The 25,522-nt window shown below is 41.4% G+C and overlaps 1 protein-coding gene across 2 annotated transcripts in view; it reads right to left on the minus strand.

The window, feature by feature from the left end:
* RPS6KA3 (ribosomal protein S6 kinase A3) overlaps positions 1-25,522 on the minus strand; it is a 199,732-nt gene that overhangs the window by 52,186 nt on the left and 122,024 nt on the right. For both annotated transcript variants that reach the window (XM_073616491.1, XM_073616492.1), the window contains 3 exons: positions 16,077-16,157; positions 6,072-6,151; positions 3,936-4,042 (listed from right to left, as the gene is read on the minus strand). In XM_073616491.1, the coding sequence (XP_073472592.1) occupies positions 3,936-4,042; positions 6,072-6,151; positions 16,077-16,157 (268 nt within the window). The remainder of the gene's footprint in view (positions 1-3,935; positions 4,043-6,071; positions 6,152-16,076; positions 16,158-25,522) is intronic.

Consider the following 25,522-nt stretch of genomic DNA (forward strand, 5'->3'; position numbering starts at 1 on the left):
CCCAAGGAACATAGTCATAGGACATAGCCCTAAGCACAAAAAGCAGAGGCACTACTTAAACGCACTAATCGCTGAACAATAGTCTGACAGTATAATGCCACTATACAAGTTCAGTCTAGCGCTGGGAAAAATGTCCTTTCCATATTAGGAATACCTTTGCAGCCCTTACGTGCCCCACTGCTCCTGTGTCCCGGGTGTAGCCAGGCTTGCCTCTTCCCGCTATCAGCTGAGAGAGTGCTCCTGTTGATTTCTTAAGCCTGCACTTGTGCCGTGCGTCCTCGTGGACGCTATGTCCATACACACAGTGCCTAGGCCCGGCCCCCTTCGTCAACCCGCCCCCCCCTTTTTTGTTTGAAATTTATAACATTCCCGCAGGCGCCTTCGGGTCCGCAGACCCAACACGAGTTTGGGGTGGGGGAGAGAGAGAGAGAGAGGCAGAGCCTAACGACACAAGTGGAAAAGAAAAAAAACATACAAAGCCGAAAATAGGGACATCCGCACGGGGGGCTGGGTTGGGGGGGGGGAGGGTTTGTATTGCACGGGGGGGGGGGGGGGGGGGGGTATTGCAAGGGGGGGTAACAATTAACCCTCCTGGTCCCTTCAAGGGGGAGAAAAGCATGGCAAATCTCTTACCTCAAAAGGAATCCCCCTGTGTAAGCTGCTGCGGCCACACACAGACTGACAATGAGCTTTGAAGTGAAGACAACAGATTAAAGCGGGATTCTGGCTTTAAAAAAAAAAAATTTAAAGTCAGCAGCTACAAACACTGTAGCTGTTGACTTTAAATAAGTACTTACCTGTCCTGGGTGCCCGCGATGTCGGCCGCCCAAGGCCAACCCGTCCCTCGGCTCTCGGGTCCCGGCACCGCCATCCTAGGTAGGGGAAACAGGCAGTGGAGCCTTGCGAGCGGCGTGGCGCTCTGTGAATGGCCCCGTGGTGTTCTGGGAACACACACAGTTCCCAGAAGACAACGGGGCCGCTCACCGAGGAGAAGAACACGCCGCGGAAAAGGAAGAGGCAGATTAGGAAGACTGCCTAGCAGCAAGGGTTTAGGCAAGTTAAAAAAAAAAAAAATTTTTCTCAAATGTTTTTTTTTTTTTAATTTTTTTTAGGATTTTTGGTGAATTTTTTTTTTCAGGGTGGCCCTCCACTTTAACCACTTCGCATCCGGGCCATTTCTGACACTTCGCTCCTACATGTCAAAAATCATCATTTCTTTGCTATAAAATTACATAGAACCCCCAAACATTATATATTTTTTTTTAGCAAAGACCCTAGAGAATACAATGGCGGTCATTGCAACTTTTTATCTTGCACAGTATTTGCGCAGCAATTTTTCAAACGCGTTTTTTTTGAAAAAAAAAACAGTTTCATGCTTTAAAAAAAAACAAAACAGCAAAGTTAGCCAAATTTTTTTGCATTGTGTGAAAGATGAAGTTACGCCGAGTAAATAGATACCTAACATGTCACGCTTCAAAATTGCACACGCTGGTGGAATGGCGCCAAACTTTGGTACTTAAAAATCCCCATAGGCGACGCTTTAAAATTTTTTACTGGTTACATGTTTTGAGTTACAGAGGAGGTCTAGGGCCAAAATTATTGCTCTCGCTCTAACGTTCGCGGTGATACCTCACATGTGTGGTTTGAACACCGTTTTCATATGTGGGCGGGACTTACGTATGCGTTCGCTTCTGCGTGCGAGCTCACGGGGACAGGGGCGCTTTAAAACATTTTTTTTTTTTTTTTATTGTTAATTTTACTTAAAAATTTTTATTTTTACACTTTAAAAATTTTTTTTTTTTTTTGATCACTTTTATTCCTATTACAAGGAATGTAAACATCCCTTGTAATAGGAATATGACACAATCAGTCCTCCATACAGTGAAATATGGGGTCAATAAGACCCCACATCTCACCTCTAGGCTGGGAAGCCTAAAATAAAAAAAAAAAAATAAAACGATCGCCGCTTCACAACCGAAGCGGCGCTGTTTTTTTGAATGCAGAGGCCGGGCGTGACGTCATAACATCGCGCCCGGCCTCCGAACGATCATAGAGACTCCGGCGACCATCTGGTCCGCCGGAAATCTCTATGGTGAACATCCGGCGCCGGCGGATCCGCTATCCGACTCACCGATCGCTGAGGTGAGTCGGTAGAAGCACCGGAGGGCGGCGGGAGGGGGGGGACGTCCCCTCCCGCCGCCCGTAAGAATGATCAAGCGGCGGAACAGCCGCTATGATCGTTCCTATGGTGTACGGAATCGCCGGCTGAAAATGCCGGTATCTGAATGATGTCTGTAGCCTCAGACATCATTCAGATATAAGCCCCGAAAGTCGAGGACGTCATATGACGTCCTCCGGATGCCAAGCGGTTAAGGTATGTGCACATACTCCCTCTAATGGAGAATTAAGGCATGACAACATTTTTCCCTAAAGAAGAAAACCATAGGTGGACTTTTATAGATCCGAGGCTTCTTCGCTTACCTTATCCCTGCCGCAGGATTCTGCTGAATTAACAGACAGATCCAACCTTCACCCATCACGGCGGGCTGCGTTTAGCAAACCTTCAAGGATCGGGTCCCTTTTTATAGGAGATCCACTCCCTTGGACCTGTAATAGCACCCCACCAGGAAAAACTTTAGGTAATGTAGCATGACCAAAGCCCTGGGTCCCGGGGTCCAGCCCTGCAAAGAGGCGTTACAGGCAAAACCTCGTACTTCATATATGAGGCCCGGGTACCATCCACCTTGGCCTCAGTGGCACTTTGGATGGATCCAGTCTGTGTTTAAATCCAGCAAGGATCCCTCCTGGAGCTCCTCAGAGCAAATCTTCATTTGTGACCAACACCTTAGACACTGGCGAAAAAACTGAGGTACTCCTGGTATGAGGAGGGGTTATATAGGAAGTGAACTTCCTGTATTGGGTATACCAGTGTCCATCACCTGAAGGTGCCTATATACCCACATAGTGATTACTATGGTGCTCTGTGTCCCGTGATGTATGATAAAAAAAAATATTTTTTTTTTTCAAAATTGACGTTTTTTTTTTTTTTTTTGTTTTTAGTGCAAAGAATAAAAACCGCAGAGGTGATCAAATACCTCCAAAAGAAAGCTCTATTTGTGGGAAAAAAAAGGACATCAATTTCATTTGTGTACAGCATTGCACGACCGTGCAATTGTCAGTTAAATCGACGCAGTGCCGTATCGCAAAAAATGGCCTGGTCAGGAAGTGGGCAAAACCTTGCGGGGCTGAAGTGGTTAGAGAGCACAAAGATGAATTTTAGTGTGGATGTTCTACCTTTATTTAGAGTTCAGCTTTAGGTATTCTACAACCGTTGCTGTGGATCATTTTTAGATCTACTTTATATACATTTATATGAAATATCAGGCTGGCTGTTAGCAGCACAGAATACCCCAAATATTGCTGTCTGAAAAAGGGCTCATCCTCTCCAGGTCCTAAGGGAACACTGTACAAGCAATGTGTAGCTTTATTGCTTCGGAGCTTATCAAGCCACTATCAACAGTTTTTAAAATCGATATTGAAGGTCAGGAAACAGCCATTTGTGCTGCACACTGAAAATTGGTGCTACTGGTTGATGGGGAATATGCCTTTTACTCTCAAATGGAAAATGCAATTATTGGAGTCAACTCAGTATAGAACTGAAAGTTATGAATGCAATGCAAGTACATTAAAACAAATGGGCATTAATCAAGTAATGTGACATTCACCAAACATTCATTGCAGGTCATTCAATTATAATTTAAAACAAATGCTCCAGGACGATACCCTTGCAAATGTAGGATGAATGTCATGTTCACTGCTTTATAAGTATGCCCCCCTGTTGAGAGAGAGACTTTAGTTGTGTCAGGCTTGCATATTAGATAGCCCAGCTTTTATTATGTAGTTCTGGGTCTGGTTTATGTGAATATATTACTTACTTTTCTGGCTTAAGGTCTCGATATATAATACCAAGAGTATGAAGATGATCTAAAGCAAGTGCCAATTCTGCCAGGTAGTATTTCACATCCTCTTCAGTGAACATTACCTACATAAAAAAAGAAAAATAATAAATACAAGTTCTGTATGTAATGTCATGCAATTTTTATTTAAAAAAAAAAAAAGCATTGAGGGTCAAAACATGCTTTTGCGTGTGTGTGTTACAATGCACATTGCAGCATTTTGAATCACACTGAAACATACTAAGGCAATGCAGGTCCAATGCAAACAAGTTGCAAAGCACAGTATTGTACTACCGTGCGTTGTGGTGATTGCAATGTAAAAAATGGTGCACGTTCTGTTTTTGGATGTTCGGTGCATTGCCAGTCCACTCATTTAAATAGGCTACTAACTTAACACAACAAACCAGGATAGCAAGATGTGAATAATTAACTAGACATCAATTACCTATTGTAAGCTTCCTGTTAAAGACATGAGCACACTGAAATATGTTTGGACCCATCCATGGTGCAGCTACATGCTTCATGTCTTATTTATGCTATTAAGATGAGGCTATGGAGCATGCCATGAGCAAACACACAGAAGTGGCTGTGGACAAATGTACTAAGCAACGATCTAATACTGATACATTAGGCCCCTGTTCACACCGGTGTGACTTGTCATGCAATTTCCAAATCGCATGACAAATCGCACCCTATTGTCAGCAATGGAACTTTTCAAATCAGTGCGACTCCGACTTTGTGGTGCCAAACTGATTTGAACAGAAAGGTTCCTGCGCTATTTTCTGCGATTTTAGGTGCGACTTGCATAGACATCTCTGTATGATGTCCCACAGATGTCAGGCAAGTCACACCTGAAAACGCACGGTCCTGTGGCTTTAAAAATTGTGCTACTTCAAGTAAAGTAGCACGATTTCAAAGTTGCATTCATCGTGAACAGGGGCCAAGTATCAAAGCCAAACTCCAGTCAAAACGTATTTTAGATAGAGTAGAGCCTCATCAGTTTTTATTACCAACTGAGATTTTCTGTCCTGACAAGCGATGGGAAATCTCCCCAAAAGAGAGACAGACAAAACAAAAACATTTTTAGAGTGGGGAAGTTTTATAACCTCTGACAAAGTTTATATGGTTGGGCATTTCTGTTCTGGTGACAACCACACCTCATTTCCTTGTACTGGAGTCACAGGGAAATTAAGTGAGAAAAAAATCTCATCAAGAAAAAAACTGTCTGAAATTAGGCTTTAAAGCCTCAGTTTTTAGAGCATTTTCAGCAGCAGATTTAATCACTCACCGAGTATGCAGCTTCTTTATCTTTTAGTTCTTGCCTATTTTCCAGTTTAAACTGGTGCCATGACTGCTGCCCCATGTTGCCTATTTCAAAGTTGCTCCTTGCCCTTATGGAGTCACCCTTTGCTTGCAGGGACTAGAGCAGCGTCTCCTTATGCTGTGTACATCATTGGAAACACATAGCCCCTTAGTCTAGGTAGGCAAGACACTCCCCCTGCTCCTTACTCCTCCAAGCTAACAGACTGACTTAATGCACTGTCCACTGTTAATTCATTCCTGTGAAGATTTGAAGTTTAGCCAGTGGCTGTCAGAATATAATATTTTCAGGCCAAACAAAAGAAAAGTGCAAAGCCAGTCTCAAGCTGGGCTCACACACAGTTTTTGTGGCTGAACGAAAAAAACTCTGATAGATCTCGCCTTCAGTTCTACTGTATTCTGACAGGGGAACTCCCCCTCACAGGAATACACTGATCAGCAGTTACCACCAATGGCTGCAAGAGCTGATCTAAAGCTGATTTTCCAGCATGAACAATGGCTTCTGTTGTACAGACATTGGTACACATGCACCAAAAGTTGTCCAGTTCCTGCTGAACACAGCTGAACTTCAGTACATGTGTACCTGGCTTTAGCTTTTAAAGGAGTATTTATGGCACATGTTTTTCAAATGTAAATGACAGGTCTGCTTTATTCAGTTTGTGACTGGGTAAACACCTTTTAGCAATTAGTCATAAATATACAAGTATAGGATGAAAATTAGGGTTGGAGTTTTCTTTTTTTTTTTTTTTAATAGTACCTGAGATAAAACAAAATCAAATGAAAGATAAAACTTGCCTCTTTGGATAAACGTGTAAACAAATCTCCACCCCTGAGAAAATCCAGAATAAGGTATAATTTGCCTTCTGTTTGGAAAGCTGAAATAGAGAATAGATAACTTATTTTTTAATGCAAATTTAATAGGACACCTTATTTATTTTTTGCATAAGAATATCTAGAAATGCATGTTTTAGAAGTCAAGCATAGTACTAGGTTAAAAGATATTAAACCCAAAAGCAGGATTATACTGCAGTTTACCAATTCTTAAAAATGACGGCTGCACTCGTTTTGTTTTACGCTTTATTTTCACTTGGTGATCGAGCCAGCAAGTCTGTTTTTAAAAGAGCAAGCTGTCCTGCATATACAGGAGTTAGAAGGATGAGACAAACCATTTAACACAGACAGGGTGGCTTACAGTGGTCAGCTTTTATTTATAGAAAACCCTTATCCCAAAAGAGATAAAACTGTTGCTATAACTGCTTAAATATTGGCTGAAGTTTGGCTTAATTTTTGTTTAATGTATCTAAAATCTGCTACTGCATCCAAACACACTTCTTCCCCTAGACCAGGGATCTTCAAACTACGACCCTCCAGCTGTTGAGGAACTACACATCCCATGAGGCATTGTAAAACTCTGACATTCACAGACATGACTAGGCATGATGGGAATTGTAGTTCCTAAACAACTGGAGGGCCATAGTTTGAAGACCCCTGCCCCAGACTGACAACACCGCTGTCCAAAAGGTGTCTCTGTTGATCCTTCATCCAGAATGCAGGAACTCTAATACAGGAGGTGTGTTACTGTATAGATCACCAGGTGAAAAGAGAAGAAAGCCTAAAAAGAGAATATCAATGCAGCCATTACATCTAATGATCAGTAGGATGCAATTTATTACATTTCTGTTTTTGGGTTTAATACCAATTTAAATTAACAAGGAGAGCCTGAATTCTATTTCGTATTAGAACTACGATAGAAAACCACCTACACCGACTGCGCTACGGGAAGTAATTGAAACATCAGTGTTACATTGTTACATAGTAGGTGAGGTTGAAAAAAGACACAAGTCCAACCTGTGTATGCAATTATAAAATCATGCAGGGCAATTCCTGTTGACACTCTAATCAATGTTGTAGACGCAGTAGTTCACCAAAATCAAGTGTCTGGATGCTAATGGTGACCACTTTGAGCACCTCAATTCAAACATGATTTACAGCCACGCTTTGATGTTTATACAAGTCTAGTAGTAACATTTGTATACATATATTTTTCATATTAATGTGTGTATACATTTTTTTGAGCCCTTCTGTAGATACCAAATGTGGCAAGTCTTAAAAACGCACTGCTGGTAGGTTCAAATGGTATTTGAAGGCTGGGGGACGTCACACACTTTTTGGCGAGATGCTGGGGAATGCTGCCAAAAGGTGGCTTTTGCAATAAACAACGTGTCTCCAAATAATATTTTTTTTTTATTAAGAGCATAGGCTCTTGTAATCAAAATTCATTATCCAGCGTACAAAGGTGTGAAGATCTGAGAAAGAACAAACAAGGAATTTGTTTAATGGAAGTGATAGCTTTTTATTTTTAGCTACATTCGAATAGCTTTGACTATGCCCAGGCAATGTAGAGAGAATGTTTTTGGATGCTTAAGAGCAGGGTGTAAGGATGGTAGAACAATGTCTTCACTGAGATTGAATGCTATAACCACCTTTGGAATAAACAATGGTCTTGGGTGTAATCCAACTTTGTTATTGTGAGGTATGAGGATAGGCTCTTAACAGAAAATAGCTACCAATTTAGACAGATGTTTGACAGACGTGATGGCTACCAAAAGGGCTACTTTGCTGGCAAGAATCTCTAAGGGAGTACCTCTTGGATTCAAGGGTAAGAGAACACAAGGTTTCAGGGAAGCACAGGGTTCTGCAAGGAGTGCTTAACACAAGAAGCACCTTGAATAAAGGCTTTTTACAAAGGTATGCAAAGCCAGAAGTCCTTGCAAAAAGGATGATTAAAAGCAGACACCGCCCTTCTAGGGTGCCAAGAGCTGGATTCCAATCAAGGCCTGTTTGCAGAAAGGCCAAAAAGCAAGGCACAGATTAATCCCTGGGGCTGAATTGACTGCGCTTACACCAGGCAAAGAAATTTCCAGGTACGATAATACTGTAGATCTTCCTGAAAGTGGTCTTTATTGCTTTTAGCAAGGTAGAAATCACAAATGCAGAAATCCCACTTATCCTTTAAGACGTGAGATTAAATAGCCACATCCTTCAAGCCAGAGACTGAAGTAGAGGGGAAGACAGGGACTTGAGATATCAGATCTGGCCTGCCTGAAAGAAGTTTGATTATGTCTGTGAACCAGGGACTTCTGGGCCAGTTCAGTGAAAGTTGAATCACCATTTTCTTCTCTTGCTTTATTTTGTGGAGAAGACGAGGCAGAATTTTCAGTGGAGGGAAGACATCGATTAGCCTGAACTGAGACCAAACGATTATTAGAGCATCTGAGATCAGAGTTGAGGAAACTCTTGTTCCAGCTATAAAAAAGGCAGTTTGTTGTTGCATCTGAAGGCTAGGATGTCCACATCAGGAGTCCCTCATTTTTAGTATAACAGATTGAACACATTTGGATAAAAGGGACCATTCACCTTGGTTTTCAAGCCTTGGCTGAAAATCTGCCAGCCAATTGTACACTCCCAGGATGTGGACCACAAAAATATCTGGGCAAAGAAGAGAATCTGATTTGTTTCCTTCAAGGCTGTCAGGCTCCTCTTGCCTCATTGATAGTTGATATAATGTGCTGTGGGGACACTATCCAATTGCACACAAACTGGGAGTCCCTTTAGAATGGGGGAGGGAGGGGGTCCAGTACTGGAGGGACAACTTGACTGCTCTGAGCTCCAAGATGTTGATGGGGAGGTTTTTTTCCTCTTGACTGTGTTCCCTGAACAGTCAAGGATTAGAAGACTCTTTTCCAGCCTGACAGACTTGTATCTGTTGTAAGAACTTCTTAACTGTAGAGAAAGAAATATTCTCCCACTGTTAGAGTCAATGTGGTAATCCACCAGGACAAGAAAATGCTTGTTTGGCTGGATAGGAGCATAAGTCTAGGGAAAGAGCCATGCTGACAGAATGTTGTTTAGTTGGAGAATTCTTAAGTAGAATTGGGTGAAAGGTACTGCTTCGAAGGAGATCATTAGACTCAATTCTCATGGCAAATCTCACTGAGGGATTTCTTTTGGATCTCAGCTGTCAAACAGGAGCTCTTAGAGAAAGCTTTCTTTTTTGGAAGAAAGACTTTTGCTTAGAATGTATCCAGGTTAGACCCAAATATTTGAGGTGCAGGGAAGGCTGGAGAGCAGATCTGTTGAAACGTATCACCCAGATAAAGGCCTGGAGAAGTTTAATTGTCTTTTGAACACTTGCTGAGAAGTGCAAGGGCAGTACAACAAACTGGAAGTGGTTGTTTGTCAATGCAAAGCTTAAAAAATAAATCGCTGATGAGGTGGGTAAATGGAACATGCATATAGACATCTTGGATGTCAGTGGATGCCATGAGTCCCCCTAGTCTCAGAGAAGCAATTACTGATTTTGTAGATTTAAGCAAAATTTTGGAATTAGACGGAAGTGATTTTATGTCCAGGTTGGGACAAATATCTCCTCTTGGCTTTAGTACCATGAACTGATTTCAGGAGAATTCCTGTCTTGTGTTAACACTGGTACAGGACTCCCTGGAACAAGGGAGTCCTGTACCAGTGTTGCCACAAAGCATTCTGCAAAGCATTCTGCAGTGGTTCAAAGCGTTCTGCAAATCTTTCTGTCCATGGACAGTTTTTGGTTGATTTAAAAGAAAAAGCGGTGAGGCGGCAACGTTTTGAACTCTTGTACCCTTTTTGAACCCACAGGTCTGGAAGTCTGTGATCCAAAAAGATGCAAACTGTAACAGAAGTTCCTCTACTCTTAGGAGTGAGGGCACCCTTTCACTGTGAAGAGAGCTTTGGGGAAGGCTTAGTAGCATTTGTAGGCCAAGCCTCATGCCAAAAGGAAGAGCTGAACTTAGGCTTTGAAGTTGAAGCCTGGTTAGGGCATGCAGGTGCTCTGCGCTTACAGGGGTGAGGGGGCTTCTAAGGAGGGTAGTTTTTGGAACTCTTGATGAAGTAAAACTTTGCCACCTGTGATAAATTGGTCAAGGGTTTCGCCAAATAGAAGTCTTTCCTGGAAGGGCATGTGTGTGAGAAGTCTTTTCACCATGCAGTTTCTGCTGTTCAAGTCTTTAGCCACAAGATCCTGCACATACAGTGCCTTGAAAAAAGTATTCATACCCCCTAAAATTTTCCATATTTTGTCATGTTGCAAACAAAAACGTAAATGTATTTTATTGGGCTAGTATGTGATAGACCAACATCATAATTGTGAAGTGGAAGGAAAATGATAAAGGGTTTTCAATTTTTTTTTACAAATATCTGAAAAGTGCTGCATGCATTTGTATTCAGCCCCCTGAGTCAATACTTTGTAGAACCACCTTCTGCTGCAATTACAGCTGCAGGTCTTTTTGGGTATGTCTCTACCGGCTTTGCATATCTAGAGTGACATTTTTGCCCATTCTTCTTTGCAAAATACCTCAAGCTCTGTCAAATTGGATGGAGAGCATCTGTGAACAGCAATTTTTAAGTCTTGCACACAGATTCTCAATTAGATTTAGGTCTGGACTTTGACTGGGCCATTCTAACACAAGAATATGCTTTGATCTAAACCATTCCATTGAAGCTCTGGCTGTACGTTTAGGGTCGTTGTCCTGTTGGAAGGTGAACGTCCGCCCCAGTCTCAAGTCTTGTGCAGACTCCAACAGGTTTTTCCTCTAAGATTGCCCTGTATTTGGCGCCATCCATATTCCCATCAACTCTGACCAGCTTCCCTGTCTCTGCTGAAGAAAAGCACCCCCACAACATGATGCTGCCACCACCATGTGTTTAGGGTGATCTGCAATGTTAGTTTTCTGCCACACATAGCATTTTGCTTTAAGGCCAAAAAGTTAAATTTTGGTCTCATTTGACCAGAGCACCTTCTTCCACATGTTTTGTGTGTCCCCCACATGACTACTCGCAAACTGCAAACAGGACTTCTCTGGATTGGCTAAAATTAAGGCTGTAATCCATCCAAGAAAGTTTGACATGAATGCAGAGAATTCTGTTTTTGTCAAGTAGGAAGCTTGTTGCATGTCTGAGAGTGTTAGATGTGGAGGCTGGTGTTAAAACAGGGCCCCGCTCCGATGCCAGGGACACATCGCTACTGTGAGGCTAAATGTTGTGTGGGAACTCAGAATGTATGTTAGCCTTTCTAAGAATTGGATGCCTTTTTCCTGGTCTCCGCCATAGCTACAAATGAGGGTATTCCCCTGTGGGGTACTCACGGAGGAGTGCGGGAAATAAAGGAAGTGTGTCCGAAAGGAGTGTGCAGTAACCCAGGTATAGATCCCCCTGCAAGAAACCTGCATAGCGAAAGGGGGGGGGGGGCACCTGAGTACATAAGTGCTCTAGGCAGAAGTGGCATTAAAGTGGATGTAAACCCGATTCATGAAATTTGAGCTGGGCACATATCTGCAGTCTTTTCTTATCTCTGTTCAAAGCCCTATGTCCCGTGGCTTTCTCCTGTCTCATTCTTCTGTTATCAGCCTGATAACTACTGACAAGTTCTCCGTCAACTGAGATAAAGGCAGCCTAAAGTTTTGTGTTGGGGAGGATGCTATAGATTAGCAGAAAACTGAACTATTCAACAAACACCTCTGAAAGTCTCTACCTATGTGGAGTGGTGGTGTGTGCCTTTCCTCCAAATCAGCTGTCTTGGCTGTATGCCCAGACTTCACTGCAGTGCTGAAAAGGAAGAGAAAAACTCTTAACATGATCTGAACTTTTTAAAGAATATAAAAATCTGAAGAAAGCGGATATGCATGTAAAATGTATGTAGGGATGTTTGTTTCATCCCTGTGTATCACCTGAGGCTGTTCACTTCACTGGGTACATGTGAGGCTTTACAGCCACTGTGCGACCAGTGGTGCGACCAGTGGTGTCATGTCACACCTGGTCATCCATCTGGGACTGAGTTCTGAGTGGCTGAATTTTAGCGCCAAGTTTGAAAAGTTTCCAGTGTGAAGCGATTACAAGTCATCCTTTTTACACTAGAAATAACGTAAGGAAAGTGGAACACTTCACATCTTTTAGTACAGGTAAAGAATATAAAATAGACAAGTTTATTACCTGCAAGTCCACCTTTGTCACGTACCTTATTGTTTGCCCATGTGGGTTACAGTACGTTGGGCGTACTAAAAGAAATCTCTGCACACGTATCAATGAACACCTTACAAATATTAAAAATGGTTTTCCCAAGCACAGCCTCTCTAGCCATTTCAGAATCCACCACCAACAGGATCCCAGCTTGGCCAGATTTTTTGGTATTGACAAGCTGGATGCTGATTGGAGGGGAGGAAATATGGTTCAGAGAATATCAAAAAATGAAACGGAATGGATTTACCGATTGGACACACTCACTCCGGCAGGTATCAATGTCGATATTGATTTAAACTGCTATTTGTCTAACTGAGTATTTGGTTTCCTGTCCTTCCAGATTGTGAAGGGGCTGTCCATTTCGGTTTCATCTCTTTGTATTCCTTTTTTAAAAAAAAAAAAAAAAAAAATTTATCCAATTTTTAATTTTAATTTTAAACTAATTTTTGATTTATTTCAATTTTAATCAATGACATTTGACATCTTACCACAAGATGGCAGTTTGGATGTCGTAAATTTTTATTGCAATTTTTGTTGTATTTTGCTTTTTGGTCACAAGATGGCAGTCAATTAAATTTCTAATTCTGGTCTAATTCTCTGTTAGATGAGATGTCACCGGATTGGATGCCTTTAATGGTGATGTGTATTTAAGGAGGCGGTGTGCCCGTTCATACGATCCCTGATGACGTCAGAAGGCACTGACGAAACGAACGTGACATGCCACTTCCGCTCGTATCTGGTTTTCCTGCTTTTTTGTTTGCCCGCATGAACCCTTATGTGGGTAATGTGGTTTTAAGCCGCTTTTAGCCTATTAAATATTTTGGCTTACTTCACCATGGGAGATTTTTATTCATTTTTCCACATTCTTAAACATCTATGGTCTCTGTGACCCACCTTGGGAAGTCCGGGCGCATGCATCCAAGTAGCCTTAGTGCTAATCAAGACACCTGAGTTCCAGCATCTGCACCTAGCCGTGACCGGGAGAAGCCCTGTTGGTTGTCCCCAAAGCGTGTTTGACTCCTGTCATGGGAGTCACTTCCATCTGGTGAGTAGGCTGTGTGGCTGGTGATGGTGACTGAATACTGTTATTTGATGCTTCGCTGTACCCAAGGAAGATTTGCCCAGAAGCTCAATCTACTCAGAAGCTCTGTTTTTCATTATTTGAACATTTTGATTCATGATTGATTTATATTTTTCATACACATTGGTATTTGGATATTATTTGCGGACTTTTCCTTTAATTTTTCACCTTGTATATTTTGATTATTTTTCATTATTTAATTTTTTTCACTATGATGATTTAGTATTCAGTTGGCAGACATTATTTCACAATTTTCATGACTTTTTTTCCATAACATGTTGTTTTCACATAGAGTGATTTTGCACTTGCACTTTAATAGGAGTGCGGTTTGTAATTAGATAGCTAATTATTTTTCTTTGCTGAATTTTAGTGCCAAGTTTGAAAAGTTTCCAGTGTGAAGCGATTACAAAATCATCCTTTTTACAGTAACAGTCAGTGATACAGGGAGCGGTGTCAGAACTGTATATGAAATCCAGGCTTCACCCATCACAAGTGTGACCACAAAAGCTTGCCAGAGTGATGATGCATCCCTTGAACTGGAGCAGGACCAGTTTTCAATTATGGATCTAAGCATTTGATTCTAGCTCTCTGACGAAAAAAAAAAAAAAAGTTACCAGGTCTCTGGACCTGGAGGACTTGGGGGTGCAGTTCTTACAGAACTGGGTGCTAGGGCTCTGCATGGGGGTAATGGTCTGCTGCTTATGAAAGGAATGCTTCTTGGGTGATGAGGGCTGCACTGTTATTTTGAGTGTGGTTTTAGCCTTGTTTAGAGGCAAGAGTGTACTTTTATCCAGTGTCACCTTCTGAATGAAGGAATCCAAGGATGGCTCAAAACACTCATCCTCAAATGACAGACCCTCAGGCTGCTTGCTCAGGAATTCCTCCAGGTACCGCCAAATGGAAGGTTCCACTGGTTCTGCTTCTGTGGAAGGAATATGCAATGCCCAAACTTTAAGTACTTGGCAAAAACACATCGCAGTCACCAATGGCTATAGCAATGCACCCAACAGAGAGGATGACGCCTTGAAGAGGACCTCAAACCCATTGCATCTTTGAAGATTGGGACCATAATGTTGGCCATACACTATACGAAAAATCGTTCAAACCCATTTTTGAAAATTGAAAATTCGGCCTTGAGAGCAAACAATAGTGCCATCATGTAATGACTGATAAATTGTTTAATGGAAATAAAATGATTCAGTTTGTCGTTCCTTTTTTTCACATATGCCTAGTGCAAACAGTTTGGACAGCAAACACATTAACCTTTCAATTGATCGTTCTTTTGGCAGAACATTTCTAAACTTGTCCTTTGTTTTTTTCGGCTCAAAAACGACCCAACAGATTACCGATTTGTGCCCATTAAATGGCCGAAAAACGAGCGGTCTAAATGACCAAATTTCAGTTGATTTTTCGTATAGTGTATGGCCAGCATAAGGGTCTTATTGAATTGGCCAAGTTAACAGCCTTCCCTATTGTTTGCAGAAATCCTCCTCCATGGGGTCCTCTTAAGCAAATGATCTGGGTGGTGAAAACCCCTTCTACAGATGTGTCCAATCAGCATACAACACTTCATGCAATTGAGGGTGCACAGAAAAAGACATGGGATACCAACTGCCAGGAACCAAATCAGTGACTTTGGGAGATCAGGACTCTGGAAGCAGCAACTTTAAATTTGTGCATACCGCACCAGCTAAAAAGCCCACCGTGGTCTTTAGTGACTGAGACAGCTCTGGACTCATCTTTAAAAAAAAAGAAAAAAAAAGAGAAGAAGATTCCCAAATCCTCACTGGCATCCACCTCAGCCAAAAAATTCTCCTTTGACACCTTACTCTCCAGCAAAAGAGCAGGTAAAAGACAAAAGTTCCAACTTATCTTTAGATGACTGATCAGCTTTCTTCTCGACAGAGCAGCAAAGATAAGGCAAGAAGAATTTCTGTGGAGACTGAATGCATTAAAGAAAGATGCCCCTGAAGAAGTTAGGGAAATCCCTAAAACCGACTTGAACCCAGAGCCATATTGGGGATTTAAGCTGGCCAAGCTTGCGAAGAAATGTCTATCCCCATTGCCAGGAGGAACCCACACATTCAAGCACTCGGTCCCCATCTCCCCCCACATGTAACATCTGTGGGCGCTAAGCACATTGCGACCCTACGCAAGGGCATGTTGCTTACAGTTTATGGTGCAGAGCTGCAGTGTATGCAGCTCAATCTTTGCCAAATCCTGGTCAGCCTTATCCACAGGGTCATGAGGAACAGGGCTCCACTGTAGCGGACCACAGTCCTGTACAGCGCCCCACCAGCTCTCTCACACTGCAGCATTATAGGATCATGATAAGGAAATGAAAGTAACTATTTCAAAGCGGAAAGTCCAGAGAATGGGAGGGATTATGCATGGCTGGGTTTCAGCTTTGCTAATTGCCATTGTACAATCACCTGGAGGTGGGCGAATAACCCAATGGTCTAAGAATTTGCATATTGATTTGTCCTGTGCAAAGCTTACATTTTCATTCAAGGTTCACATTACTGGTAAAAATCTGACACACTAAAAGACAAGGTGCCAAAGCAGACAGTTACTGAATCCAGTTAAAAAGTTAAAATTTTTTAAAACTGGGACGTGACATTCTAACAGCTGGTGCAAGTCTATCAAGCAGCGAGAAATCTTGTACTCACCATAGTGCAATTTGACAATAAACGGATGATTAACTTCCACCAAAATATCACGCTCCATCTTTGTTCTAACACGATCTCGAACTGTGAGAAAAATAAAAGGAAATTAAAAAAAAAAAAATTATAGGAGCAAATTAAAGTACAAGTTTCTGATTAATCCAAGCTGTTTACTTTTGAAAAACACAGTATAGTAAAACTAAACTGATTTAAAAGGGATTTATATATGACATCAAACAAGATTCACAACTTTTACCCAGGATTCACACACCTTTTCAAACAGAATACAATTATAAAATGTTAGAATCTTTGGCTAAAATGCAGTCACTTGTGTGGAAAAAAAAAAATTATTACTCCAAAAATGAATAAATTATAAACAGATCCCAAAAAGGGATAAGGGTCCACCTACACTAGGGACAGAAAAAACTGTGGTGTTCCTGCCAGTCTCTCTGCTTTCCTATCAGGCTTGTTACTAGATTTATTATGTGTGCTAGGGTTGTCATGGGAAACCAAAATTTTCAGTTGTCACAGAAAAAAAAAGGTAAGGGAAAATCTAATAGGGACACCCATCACAAGGCCAAGAAGGGATTTCCCCCTCACTTCCTATTGAGTCTCCAGGACAGGAAGTGAAATCTCTTCAATGGGACAAAAAAAAAAAAAAAAAAACAACACATGCTAACAGGGTTTAAGAAAAAGGTTTTAGCTATACATACATTTGATTACAAAAGCAAATTCCAGAACCTATGAAGACAGAGTGTACAAAATATATTATTGTCACTGAGCAGTTTTACTTCATAGGAAAGGTATTTTGCCATGTGTAAAGCTGTTTGTGTCTATGATCAGAAGACTTCATCTGACACCTGGACTGAAATGTCCCAACAATGACACAGACAGCAATAAAAAAATACATATATTTTCTAGTGGGGTGGAAAGATCATTATTATCCCATTATGAAGATTTCCCCCTATTGAGTTACTAACTTGAGCAATAAACCTGGACAAATATTCTAAATCTTCACTATTCTATGCAAAACTTACAAAAAACAAATTAAAACATTTGGCTTGATGTCTCGAGAAAAGAAGAGGTTTCCATGAAAAGTAAGTCATCTGTCCACCATTAAAGCCCTCAGGAAACTGTACAGCTAACCCCTGCATGAAGAAAAGGCAAGGGTCAAGGTATGTTTGCACAGTTTTTCCAAGAAGCTACACGCTTTCTATATAATAAGGCCAGACTCATACCCCAGGGAGACCACTCACCCAATTGCTGCAAGCGACACCTAAATCAGAGCAAGTATAGCTATATTTTTGTATTTCAGGACAGAGGACACAGAGGACACAAAGTTCACTAAGAACATATGATATCCCAACACCATTATGCACAATGGCCATATGTCAACCAGCTGCTTACACATGTTGTATTGGAATAAACTTGATAAAATGCACATCTGACATTTCCAGAACCTTCTGAAACGTGGGCTTGAGCATACAATGATATAAATCTCCACCATGTTAAAAGATTTGAATATTAAGGGGTAAACGCTTTGCATAAAACTTTGAACCAATCAAATCAGCTGTTTGCAGACTCGTTTAGCTACATTAATTGCAGATATTTTATAACTGGTCCACTGCCTACTTTTCAGGCAGAATTGAGCGTTTCCCCCCCATAGACTTTAATAGAAACTCTGAAAAAGCAAGACAAGTCTTTTTTCAAGTGGTTTTTCAAGCGTTTTCTGCTTAAACAGCAGCTGTCCGTCCCTTTTTTTTTTTCTTCTTAGCAGCACTCCACACCTTTAGCTGAAAAACGTAGAAAAAAAAACACAAAACACCTAACAAGCTACAAAAACGCTTGAAAACGTGACGCTTAAGTGTGAGTGATTTCTGTGTGACAGTCAGGTGGCTGGGCAGCAGTAGGTTGCTCCAAGACAGGTAGATAGGATCCAGTGTTTGTAATTCTCATTTTGTTTTATTTTGCCGTTTTGATGCCTATACTTTGTGGACAGACTTTATAAACAAACCACACCAAGATGTTTTACGAAGATGCTGCTGTCTGCGGTGCCTTAAAGCCCTGGTGCACAACGATGCGGCTTTGAAGTCACGCGACTTCAAAGCAGACTATCCGTGTGATTTCATGTGCGGCATGCTGACATCTGTGCAATTTCAATTAAGACGTCAATGCAAGTGGCGCTGAAATCGTGCAAAAACCTTTTGCAAAGTTTGAATTCGAACAGTTCCATTGCCACAAATGGGGTGCGACTTGTCATGCGACATTAAATTAAGTTGCATGACAAGTCGCACTGGTGTGAACCAGGGCTTAAACTGTGCTGTGGACCTATCCAGGGAGTCGTGCACAACCAGCTGCTGAGCTTATTCCTCATAATAAAGATAGTAAAGTAGTAGGAAAGAAACAAGGCAATATGTACACCTACAAAGGGAGATGCTTCTTGTGGCTAAACATACTATGCAAACTGTATAAACGCAATACATGTTGTGAATGTGACCAGACACAGTAAAAATATCTCTATGGTGCCTAATCAGTGATATTTTTCTAGTTTTGGGTGGATTATACCAGTTTTGTATTTATTTTTGTATCCACTGGGATGTCAATGGAACCCAGATGCGGCAATTTCCCTACATTAGATGCTCCATGTTGGTATAAGTGGACACAGTAAAAGGTCAGAAAAAGAAAAAATGTTTCTCAGAGTACAATGCCCTGATTTTAGACAGATGGACAAAAACTATATTAAAATTATGATTGATGGTTCTTTAGCACTTTGCAGTAGTGGTATTGCAACAGGTTTCTGGAAGTGGATAGGATATGGTAGAATGTGTTTTGTGTTATTAATTTTGTGCAGTGGTGTTATAGTATTTAATCTGTGATTCCATCAGATCATGTAATATTTTTATAATTTTTTTTATAATTTGTATATTTTATGTTTTGGATCTCTGAATTTAAACATTCTTATTTTATATTGATTATACTGTTAAGTACCGTTTTTTTTAAAAATGACTTCATATACACTCACTGGCCACTTTATTAGGTACACGTTCTATTGCTTGGTAACAAACTGCTAATCAGACAATCACATGGCAGCAACTCAATGCATTTAGGCATCTAGACGTGCTGAAAGCGACTTGCTGAATTTGAAACAGAGCATCAGAATGGGGAAGAAAGGGGATTTAATCTGCCTTGCGGTATGATTAGATCTGAGTTTTGACTGTCAAAGCGGTACATTGTTTTGCATGGAAATTTGGCGTTTTATATAGTAGGCCTGCAATTCTTAGGAACAACTCACTTAAATCTGTGCAAACAAGAGTCTAGTAGACATCTCGGGTATGATAAAGTTTGAAACATGAAATCATAAATTATAATATAATAAATGTAGCACCCCCCTGGGTCTACCAGAGGGAAGGAGGTACCTCCAGAGGCAGGGAGCAAGCTGACATTCAGGGCTGTAATGGGAAGTTAGGACAAAATTTGGATGCCAGTCACTCAAGATATTTTTCAATGCTTTAATGAGGAACTTGAAAGAAGTAGGAGAGAGGGTTAGGGGAGGTCTCGGATCACTTGCAGACTCCTTGAATCCAAAGGTAAAACAGCTTTCTCTTTTAGCAGATCTTGAATACCTGGATAGGCCTCTCACACAGACCTAGCAGCATTTCTGGACAAGCCTCTCTCAGACTTAGCAGCCAGTAGCACTCTTGGATAAGTCTCTCTCACAGACTTAGCAGTTAGGAGCTAGTTACCACGGTTTAGATTGCAGAATAGGATTCAGCTTCAGAGTGTCAGAACCTTTAAGCCATCCTGCAACACTGTAAGAGCAGTTTAGGTATAGGTGTGTCCTCCAAACCAAAGCCTTCTTCCTGGCCCTCTCCAGCAAGGGTCCTCCCCTGGGTCTCTTCAGCTTGGCTCAGCTTCTTGCACACAGGCAAGACAGCCTAAGGACCACCGCAGGGTTAGTAAGCCCCAGACAGGCTTCTGGACCTACTTGCAGAGCTCACAGCAACACATCCTCAGGCCAGGAGGGCCCTGAGGTAAGAGAAGTGTGAGAGTACATGGCTCTGCCAGGAACCTCCTACTGGGCTGTTCTGAAAAAAAAAAAAAAAAAGAATCATTCCATAGCTCAACCTAGTCCTAGTGACACCTACTGGCAACAGTGAGAAATGCACAACTGAGTTAAATTTAGAGCAGAACCAAATAAACTATACAATCAGTCTGAGCAGTTTACAGCTCAGCCAAAAACTAAATTTACACTAAAGCCCCAATTTTAGGAACAGGGGGCTACATAAATAATTATAAAAAATAATATAATACTACATTTTATTCAATAACATAAATCAAAAACACTGAAATTCAGTGTCTGATGACAAATTTCCCCACAAATCACTATTGCTCAATTCTGCAAGTGATTCTAATTCACCATCGCTGTTTTCTAGCTGGTCTAAAACTGCTTTTGATGTAGAGGGATGATTTTTGCATGCCATGGACGTTCTCAGGTTTCCAGGCAGAAAGAACAGTATATATAATAGTGCAGGCAGGGCACTGGACAAACCATTAGGGACCAAACTCATATGAAATGATTTTATACAGTAATCTACAGATTACAGTGTATTATGGGTATGTGTTTTGTACTTTTTTGAATTTGCCGCCGGGCCCTGCCCCCATGCGTTGCGACGCTCGCAGGGAACGGAGCCTGGAACAGTAATACATTGGGCGGAGGACATCGCAGGATCCTGGGGACAAGGTAAGTAACCTGTGCCAGGATACTGCGATGCAATCCTGAGTGTGGCTCGGGCTTACCGCTTTTGGTAATGAAAATTAACCCAGAGCCACACTCGGGAATACTGCTAGGGAGGTTACGTGACTTTGAAAGTGGTATAGTTGTTGGTGCCAGACGGGCTGATCTGAGTATTTCAAAAACTGCTGATCTACTGGATTTACAGAGAAAGGTCAGAAAAAGAGAAAATATCCAGTGAGCAGCTTTTGTGTGGATGAAAATGCCTTGTTGAAGTCAGAAGAAAATGGGTAGACTGGTTCGAGATGATAGAAAGGCAACAGTAACTCAAATAACCACTCGATACAACCAAGGTATGCAGAATACCATCTGAAGGCACAATACATCAAACCTTGAAGCAGATGGGCTACAGCAGCAGACCACACCAGGTGCCACTCTTGTCAGCTAACAGGAAACCAAGGCTACAATTCGCACAGGTTTACCAAAATTGGACAAGAACATTGAAAAAAATGTTGCCTGGTCTGATGAGTTGATTTCAGCTGCGACATTCAGATGGTAGGGTCAGAATTTGGTGTAAACATGAAAGCATGGATCCATCCTGCCTTGTATCCATAGTTCAGGCTGCTGGTGGTGGTGTAATGGTGTGGGGGAAGTTTTCTTTGCACACTTTGGGCTCCTTAGTACCATCTAAGCATAGTTTAAATGCCACGGCCTACCTGAGTATTGTTGCTGACCATGTCTATCCCTATATGACTACAGTGTACCCATCTTCTGATGGCTACTTCCAGCAGGATAAAGCACCATGTCAGAAAGATCAAATCATCTCAAACTAGTTTCTTGATTATGACAATGAGCTCACTGTACTCCAATGACCTCCACAGTCACCAAATCTCAATCCAAAAGAGCACATTTGAGGTGTGGTGTAAAGGGAGATTCGCATCATGGATGTGCGGCCGACAAATCTTCAGCAACTGCGTGATGCTATCATGTCAATATGGACTAAAATCTTTGAGGAATGTTTTCAACACCTTGTTAAATCTAAATTTTGTCTAAATCTAAACCACAAAGAATTAAGGCAGTTCAGAAGGTAAAAGGGGGTCCAACCTGGTACTAGCAAGGTGTACTTAATAAAGTGGCCAGTGAGTATTTTGCCCACTAGGTGGCGATAAATTATGCATACATGAATTTATGAAAATTTTCTCGGATCTGGCCACTGGAGGGCACCTAGAAATCATTCATTTTGGTTCTTAGGTTTACAACAAGATCGGGATTTTTTCCCCTTCTTTCCGAATACTACCTTTTGCTCTTTTTAGTAGTATTTTTACACTCCTTGAATTTTCATTCATTTTTTTAACAGTATAAGATTACACATGCTGGTATTCGAGGCCGATCAGCATCAAGGGGCTCTCCCGGCTTTAAGTCTTTTAGTTCCAGATTGAAGGTCACAGTACCAGACTTTGATGAAATATGATATCCAAAGTGAGGCTTGGTTGTCTTTTCTGTGTATAAATTTGTGATGACCCGTCATAGCGCCTGTGCCTCGGAAGAAGTCAGGTGTGATGAAACTTGTAGGGCAGAGTCTGCTGTGGCATGAGTGTATATACCATGCACTATTCATTTTAAATGTGAATTTTATTCCTTTTCCTATTAAAAGTGAGTATTCATCCGTACACATTGTGTGGAGTTTATCTTTATCCTGGGTATGAATACATATGGATATGTGACTGAGGATTCTTAGGAGGTACCTTATATGAGGAGTGGAGGTATCCCAGCACCCAGAGGCCCTTTGGGGCAGATGCACATTTTGACCTACCTATTACAAGAAGGTCATGGTTGTCCGGTAAGCCTTGTTTGACACGATTTGGTGGAAGACTCTACAACTTTTTTTCAAAGCATGTTTATTCTGTAATCGTTTACCAGGCTGGATACAACTACTTTCCATCACATCTTTTGTCTTACCGTTTAAAAATGTAAAAGTAAATAGTTTTTTATTGGGTCACGTATATTGTTTTGATCATAGTTGACATTCTTTAACATATGTTTAGTGTTGGGGGTAGCGCAACTTGTGTCTGTAACCTTCTGGTAGTGGAAAGTTGCTAGAAAGGGAAGGGCCATGTTTATGCAGATTAATGGAGGGGAAGAGTAAAGAGAACCTATAAACAGGAAAGTGAACAGGGAATAAACAGTGCTGAGTGACCATTTAAAACACACACACACACACACACACACACACACAAAAACAAAACCCCAAAACTTTGGCATATAAAATAGTCCACATAAATGTATTTAAAAAATGTATGTGGCTGCAGTATTGCCTTAAAGACCTGGAAATCTGGTAAAGTGAACAAAAAAGGCACTAATGAAGCGAACTGTTATCGCAAGAAGCTGGAGTTAAGCTTCCAAGTGTTTTCAAAATCTCCACCAAAATGACTTTTGAGTAAGATTTGAAAGCCAAACAAATGCTATAAGGCAAGACAAGATTTAACTGATTTATTCAAAATAGAGAAAAGAAAATGAGCACAAAAGTAATTACTCAACAACCACCAATCAGGTTCCAGCAGAAAATGTATTCTGATTGATAGTTATATGAAAGAACTTCATTTTTGCTTTTTCTCGGAGTCAACCAAACTAAAAAAAGAAGGCCCGGTGACTTTGAAAAAAAAAAAAAAAGTTTAAAAACAGACTGTTGTTGGTGCTCCCTGCCCTCCAGTCACCACGGAGCTGGAGGACTGAACCAGAATGGACTTATAATAGCTTTTTTTTTTCAGCAGGAGTGTAGACTGAAGAATTCTACTTTGAAATGGAATTAAAGTCCCCAATACTTGCCTCTCCTTCAGAGATCCGACATCCCTCGCCTGCCCAGCTTCTTCTGGGTCCCTGGCTGTCTTCACTGGCTGGCGTGGGATGACGTCACTCCTGTGCATGTTATCCCAGCACACAGAATATGTGCTGGAATGCAATCTGAGCTGCGCACGCAATTCCAAAAAAAGACTGCAAGCAGGTAGGTAGGTTTAATTTACTGCAGAAGAGGCACTACATGTTTCTTTTGCAATAAAGAGCCAACCTGCTTGCAGTATTGCAAGTGCCATTTGATGTATATACTGTAAACAGGCGATCACCTTTTATGACAGCATTTCCTGAACCCGTAATACTGTCTACTATCAGATTTAGGACTAGAAAATTTCACTACTGGTTTTCTGTATGGAAACCAATCACTTGAAAATAGAATACACACATTGGATTCAAGCTACCCCACCAGGAATCATGGTTTCATCATGTAAAAGGCTAAATTCTCCTTTTGAAAAAATTAAAAAAAAAAAAAAAACGCACTTTTTTGGCAGATCGTAGGTGCAAGGTCCAGCTCCTGCAGACTCTCAGGATAGCGGTCTGCTTGTACCTCTGATACTGGCAGGCCCTTTAGAGCAGGAACGTCAATGAATTACGAGGACGCTCACCAGCACCCTTGTAGTGCATTGAGAACTGCAAGCCATCCGCTGTGATGTATGACAGAACATTTAGGCCCCGTTCACACCTATGCAAATTAGATGTGGCTTACACAGCATCCAATTTGCAGGACATTTTAAAATGTATTCATTTGAAAGCATCTGGTTCACATATGTGCGTTGCATTCGCACTGAGCATTGCCCAAAAAACGTGTGCGTTTTCTGGGCATTGCGGTGCGAATTACAAGCACATTATCTTCTATGGGAACGCATCTGATTCGCAGATGCATTCTGTTCCGAACACGAATTCTCTCCTTCTTACTACACCTCCCCCCTCTCCATGCTCACTGATCTGCAGCTACAACGGCGAGGAACTGCTGAACAGCTGTTTTTGCTCCTCGCAGAGAAAACGGAGCTGGAATTCGCACCGCACATGTGTGAACCCATCATCAGTCTATTCATTCACAGGAAACAGTGAATGAAGTGGCCATGTGGGCAAAGCCCATCATGGCTGTGTTTTCAAATTGTGACAGCGGGTGTGGGGAAAAGATCCCCTACCTGCTGTCATGGGGGTGGGTGAGATTGGGGGGAGAAAGTGCAGATGCTGGAACAGGTTACATGTTCCACCCTAAAAACTGGAGGAAAATGTAATGTGACCATAGGGGATACCCTGCCAAAATACCAAAAAGGTATGAGCTCAATGGGTGGTTCAGTCTGGTGCATGAAGTCTATCAGCTATACCCCCTTAGGGTCCCCTATCCCCTGAGGATAGGCTCTTCTGATACCCCAGGTTTATAATAGTGCAGCTGAAATGTTTTTATTTTGGATGCCTGAACACTTATACAGCCACATTAGGACTGTTATATTTTATGACTTCCTTAATATGAAGCCTTTTTGCCACATACAGCGTCTTTTGTTTTTTTTGTATGCTTGCAATGGTTTTGTTCCTGCTGTAAATCGAGTTTGTATCAATTGCCCCACCTATATTTTTCTGTTGTCACACCCGTCGCCCCCCCCCCCCCCCAAATCTACATTTTTTTTCTGTATCCTCTCACTTTCTCTTAAGTCACCTCAACAAAAATATTTTCCGAATGTGAAAAAAAAAAAAAAAGGTTTGAGGTAATCTGTCCATGTAAAACAGATTAAAACATTTACCGACCATAGTGGACATGAGGACTGTTAATTACACCCAAAAATCCCACACCTGGGACATCTTTCCAGTCAGTCACAAGGTTTCCCAGATAAGAACAAACAAACAAAAAAAAAAAAGCTCACAG

Source organism: Aquarana catesbeiana, linkage group LG02 (genome assembly GCF_042186555.1).
Source record: "Aquarana catesbeiana isolate 2022-GZ linkage group LG02, ASM4218655v1, whole genome shotgun sequence".
Taxonomy (NCBI): Eukaryota; Metazoa; Chordata; class Amphibia; order Anura; family Ranidae; genus Aquarana; species Aquarana catesbeiana.